Source organism: Grammomys surdaster, unplaced genomic scaffold (assembly GCF_004785775.1).
Source record: "Grammomys surdaster isolate TR1022 unplaced genomic scaffold, NIH_TR_1.0 203, whole genome shotgun sequence".
NCBI lineage: Eukaryota > Metazoa > Chordata > Mammalia > Rodentia > Muridae > Grammomys > Grammomys surdaster.
The window spans coordinates 2,430,085-2,436,096 of record NW_021604648.1 but is presented as its reverse complement, the minus strand read 5'-3'; the positions used below and the strand labels follow the sequence as shown (position 1 = coordinate 2,436,096).

The following is a 6,012-nucleotide window of genomic DNA, read 5'->3' as shown; positions in this document are numbered from 1 at the left end:
GCCATGCTCACACCTAAAGAACCAGACAGCCATGCTCACACCTAAAGGGCCAACAATGAAGAGCCTGCAGAGCGAGATGCCAATGGCCCACACTGGCTGTCATCTACACTCCTTCATTCAGTAAATGTTTATGAAGTGCTGACCTCACTCATAATAGGAGAAATAGAAGCTTAACCTAAATGGCAAAACTATTTTTCACCTATCTGACTGACAAAGACTCAAGGGCTTACACAGTCTACAGATGAGGCTGTAGGGGAGAAGACACACATAAAACAATTCCCACTGAATACAATTTTGCAATACCTACCAAACAGAACACACTTTCTCAGTGTCCCAAGAACTTCACTCCCTAGAACTTACCCTAAGGGCTAACACAAAATGATGCACTAGTAAAAATTAGTCAGTGTGACAAGAGACTGAACAATCTAAAAGTCCACTGCAGAGCCAACTAAAGACACTATAGAGCAGCTAGTCAATGCAAAGCCAGAAACAGTTCATCAGAGGCATCCTCTAAGGCATATTAAATGAAAAATGCCAAGCGAACAGTATCTGTGCACACATGGCATCTGTGCGAGGGAACTACTGGGAATGGAGGAAGAACATCTTATCTTTCTTCTGTTTCTGCAAATAATTTAGGAAAGACAAACAGGAAACAGATAACAGCAGTTACCAGGGCAGAAAGAGAAACAGCTTGATGGGACACTGAAGAAAGGTGGTTTTAATGAAAACCTCCACTTATGTTTTGAAACACAGGCTGCATTACCTACCCAAAAAAATTAAACTGAAAATAAATGGAAGGAAAGGAAGGAGAGAGAAGATGCACCCAGTATCCTCTGGTTATTAGAGACAGAGTGGTTACATGTCTGTCCCTGTGGAGCTTACTTCTACAGGAAGGGAAGAGACATTAACTAAACACACCAATGCCAGGTGATCCTAAATAACTATGAAGAAGAATTTAAAAAATAAACAAACAAAGCAACAACAAACAAACAAACAAACAAAAAGCCCAGCAAATAGAATGGTCAGAACTTGTAAAAGGGTTAGTCAGCAATCACGGAGAGCGGCTCTGAGGGGCATGCGGATCAAAGGCCAGCGGGAATGTGGAAGGGCTTGCTCGTCAGCCAGGTACCCGGAGGAAGGTGTTCAGGCCAAAGTGCAGACAAAGTACAAAGCAGTTACATGGAAGAAAAGGAGACAGTCAAGACACAGTGTAGCTGCAGCAGAGAAAGCAGAAGAAAGGCTAGGCCTTCAGGGATCGTTTCTGCAGTTTACTACCAGAAAACCCTGAAGAGCAGCAAGAAGTTCTGAGCAGTGACATAGGACAAAAGGATCTTGGCCTTATTTAGAATGAGCTAAGAAACCACAAGAGCATTTTTTTGGAGACAGATAACATGATCTTTCATTTGCAAGGAGTATGGGTTGGAGACCGGCTGGGAGGGAGGGTGTACGTGTGTGGACAGACAGACTGCCAAGGGGCCCTTCTGCCATTCATGCTAGGGAGGACAGTGGCACAGAGGTACAAAGAAGTCACCAGAACAAAAAAACAAAAAAACAAAAAAATTGCCGGGCGTTGGTGGCGCACGCCTTTAATCCCAGCACTTGGGAGGCAGAGGCAGGCGGATTTCTGAGTTCGAGGGCAGCCTGGTCTACAGAGTGAGTTCCAGGACAGCCAGGGATATACAGAGAACCCCTCTCCCCCCCCCCCCCCCCCCCCCCCCCGCCACCAGAAAAGTATCTGCTGAAAGGCTGGATGTGGGAACCAGGGGGGTTAGCCCAGGAAATGGAGTTGTCATTTTCTGATACAAAAACGTAAGGCCAGTAAGCTGGCACATCAGACACTCAGTCTTGAACATACCAAGTTTAAACCACCTACTGACTCCAAAGGGGACACAGAGCAGGCAACTGGATAGAGGACATGACCTCAGAGGAAAGGCCATCCGAGGATGGGTCTTGACTGAGACCAAAGGACTGCACAGCTCAGCTCTGGATTTGTGCTAGCTGGTAGTCGGAAGAGGACAGGCCCTGAGCACTTGCCAGGGGAGAAAATATCTATGACTAAAACAGACAGGAGAGGCTGGAGAGACAGCTCAGCAGCTAAGAGCACACACTGCTCTTGCAGGGTTCGAGTCCAGCTTCTAGCACCGAACAGGCTACTCAAAGCATCCAATAATTCCAACTCCGGGAGGTCCCACACCTTCTTCTTGCCTTTGAGACACCTGCACTCCTCGGTTACACATTCACACATACACAATTTTTAAATATAAATCTTTTTTAAAAATAAATAAATAAACCCTCTAGCTGGGTATGGTGGCTCATAGCTGCAGTCAAAACCCTTGGGAGACCAGGACTACCAGGAGTTTTTGAGGCAAGACTGGCCTACGAAGTAAGGTCTAGGCCAGCCTGTGCTACAGAACGAAACCTTGACTCAGAAATAAAATAAAACTACAAATTTAAAACTTCTAAGTTTAAGAGGGAAGCAGGATTAAAAATGAGTCTCCATTCACCAACACAGGCTTTGTTCAAACATGTATCAACACTATTTGGTGTGAACTACCTTAAATCTCCTATGAAAACTAAAAAGATGTATATAAAAAAAAAGTTCCCTTATCTTCTTGGGATCTACTATGAATTCAGATGAAATAAAAGAGTAACTCAGAAGCCAGCATTTCTGATAATCTTAAAAAAAAAAATCTTATAAAACTGGAAAATGAAATAGATAATGTCAGTTTAGGAAGGAGAGCCATTAGCCTTTGTGGCTATTCTACGCAAAGGTCATATAAGGACCATGACATACTGAGGACTTTCATTTCTTTCCATCATGACTGGCTGAAGCACAAAGACGCCTCACAAGTCACCAGCCACCTCACTGTAATGATGAATTAACCAACGCTCACCAGGGGAAATACAGCCCTAAGTGGTTTCTGAAGAAGTGACAGACTCTACTGTTGTAGACTGTGGCTGTGCCCTGGCACTGCCATCCCCTATCTACATTAATGGTCTTCTCATTGGTAACATCAAGAAAAACTAGAGACTTGCAAAAGGCTGCAATCGCCAGGCCAGGTGTGGTGGCACATGCCTTTAATCCTAGCACTTGGGGAGGCAGAAGGCGGGAGATCTCTGTGAGTTCTGGGCAGCCTGGTCAATGCAGTGAGTTCTAAACTGGCCAGAGAGGGGAAAGAAATAACTGAAGCCAGAGACAAAAGAGCAGACAGTCATTCTGTTTCCATCTTTACATAGGCACCAGCCAGTCCAATGGCTGCTCCTTTTAGAAACCAGTCTAACACTGCGATTCCAATAACAATGGTCATCATTTTCCAAATTCCCAGAAGACACTAAGTAAAAGGACTCTGGCCAGCTTGAGCATAGTGAGCATGGCTATGGCAGGCCTTGCCCTTCTCTCCATCCCTTCTGCCTTGCTAAAAAACATTAGATTATATTCTTAAAGCTACCACCAAGGTCTATTCTCTCATTTTGTCACTTCCTCTACCTGACACTGACCACCAAGGTTCAGCTATCAACGTATTGAAGTCCAGCAACCAAAACCCCCTTTGGCTTCCTGAATTAACCTGACCAACTAAAATTAAACATTTCCTCCTAGCACAGGATTTCCCCTTTTACTTTTATAAACCACCATTTTCCTATGGGCCAAGTCTGTCTCCTCACTATCCAGAAGTAGTCCTTTGTTGCTCCAATCTTTTTTTCAGAATAAGAGTTCACTATCTCTTATTAAGGTAGTCACTGCCTTTTGTTTGTCTAGTCTAATAAAGGCATCTCACCAACCATGATCCTCAAAAAAACCCATCTCACCTACTTTATAAGACATAGTTATCACTGCTAGGTCTCAAACCAAAGACAATCTGCCAAGGTACCTACTTAACATATCAAAGTGGATGCAGGCTGCCAGGTTTGCCCTGTATCCCTTAGTCCTATTACGGGCTCTCCTGGCTGGCATACCCAACTCCTACTCTAAACTTCTCCAGCTGGCCTGCCCTATATATTCCAACCATTTTGGTTACCTGGCCTTTTTTCATCTACCCTTTACCCTCCTAGCCTCTTGGTCTGGCTCTCCTCTCTCCCCTCCTTATCCTCAGATGGCCCCCACTCAGGGTCATGTCCACTCTGGACTCTCTCAGAGGTCTCTGCCTCCAGCTAGGCTCTCCCTTTTATCTACAATAAACCTTCTCCTACACCATACCTAGGAGCTGTCATGTCCTTTCCTTTTTATTTCTTCTTTTCATTTAATCTCCAAAAAACTTTCTCCCAAAGCAGGAAGCCAGAGGCTGAGACAGAGCAACTGAGGCAGAACAACTGTCCTCCTGGTTTTCAATCTCAAGCCAAGGGCAGGAACAACACTGTGCCCTGGTCTTCTCTACCACTTCCCACTCAGTGTGTGTCCCAAAGATGACTGTAATCCAGAATCAAATAATTGATCTCCTTTTAAACTGCCACTTCTAGAAGAATCCACTATGTAACCTATAAAACTAAACTGGAGGCTGAAGAGATGACTCAGTGGTGAAGAACACTGGCTCTTGCAGAAAACCAGAGTTCAGTCCCCAGCCCCACACGGTGGTCTATAACCATCTGTAACTCCAGTTCCAGGGCATCTGAGGACTCTTCTGACCTCCAAGGGCACCAAGCACATAGACGGCGTACATACAGACATGCAAGCCAAATGTAAAATAAAATTATTAAGTCTAATGAAACAAAACTGAGTTGGAAGAAACCAGGCCATTCTTCTGAAAATGACCCCATATACATAAATCTAAGTATGAGAAGATACAAACTTGTTTTCATAAACTTGGTCACTAGAAGGAAGAAATATGTTAAAGAAATATAAAACTAGTATAAGATACTGAACTCTCATCATTCGTTTTAAATGCTAGAGACTGGAATAGTACTGTACCACTCATAAAGTTGACACAAACTTACTTAGCAACTGGAATAGTAACAGTAACATTAATAAAAGGGAGACAAACTTACCAAAGTAAGGCTATACCCTAAGCACTACCCATTGGCCATGATTCCAACATGTAACACTGGAGATGTTTTCAGGAAGCATGACTGAGCATTCTAGTAAGCAGTAGAAGGCACTGCACGCTGTTCCTGTTTCAATCGTACAAATGTGACTTATCCCAGGCTCCAGGTTCCTTACCTTTATAGATCTTCTCATTGTCACACAAATGCAGAGTGAAGTAGGTATCCAGAAGCTGATGGCCATTTCTATTAACAATGTTCCGAGCAGCAATGTTCCGGAGATGTCGAAGACGCCGCTAAAACATAATCACAGGTAAACAGACATTCAGTTTTTAGCCCTCTATGTTTGGAAAGCAGCAGTTCAAAAGAAAAGGAACAAGACAGGTTGTCCCAGGCACTTTTTGTTGAGCCCATAACATAACATGACTTATTTATGCCTCAGCATGTCCTCCGCCATACAGGAAGTAAACTTTCCTCATCTCGATCAAAGAGCAATTACAAGCATGGAATGGAAACAGATAGGTACTACTTTTACTGTGTACGTAGACGTGCATGTGTGGTTGTGTGCAGTGGAGCTCAATGCGTCTTTCTCAATCACTTCTTTTCCTTATGTTTTGAGACCTGGGCTCACTGATTCACACTGACAGGTTGGTTGGCAAGCTCCAGGGATCTGCCTGTCTCTGTCTTCCCATAGATGAGACTACTGAAGCACACTCCCACAGGACACACCACACCTAGCTTTTTGCATGGCTGCTGGAAACCCAAAGTCTGGACCTCATGCTGTGTGGCAAGCACTCTACCAACTAATTCATCTTCTCAGCCCCTGAAATATTTTTGAAAAGCACAAATATTATGTAAGTGAAAAACACCTGCAAAAGAGTGCTCATATCCCCCAGGGCATAAACTAAATAGAAAGCTGACTCCCCTCGCGCAGATGCTAGATCATTCTGACATAGACATAAGAGGCCACAGACAAAAGGAAGGAAGGAAGGAAGGAAGGAAGGAAGGAAGGAAGGAAGGAAGGAAGGAAGGAAGGAA

General features: G+C 44.0%; 1 protein-coding gene across 2 annotated transcripts in view; it reads right to left on the bottom strand.

Moving 5' to 3' along the window:
* The window catches only part of Uvrag (UV radiation resistance associated), a 239,871-nt gene that overhangs the window by 211,922 nt on the left and 21,937 nt on the right, over positions 1–6,012 (bottom strand). For both annotated transcript variants that reach the window (XM_028770684.1, XM_028770685.1), the window contains exon 2: positions 5,153–5,270. In XM_028770684.1, the coding sequence (XP_028626517.1) occupies positions 5,153–5,270 (118 nt within the window). The remainder of the gene's footprint in view (positions 1–5,152; positions 5,271–6,012) is intronic.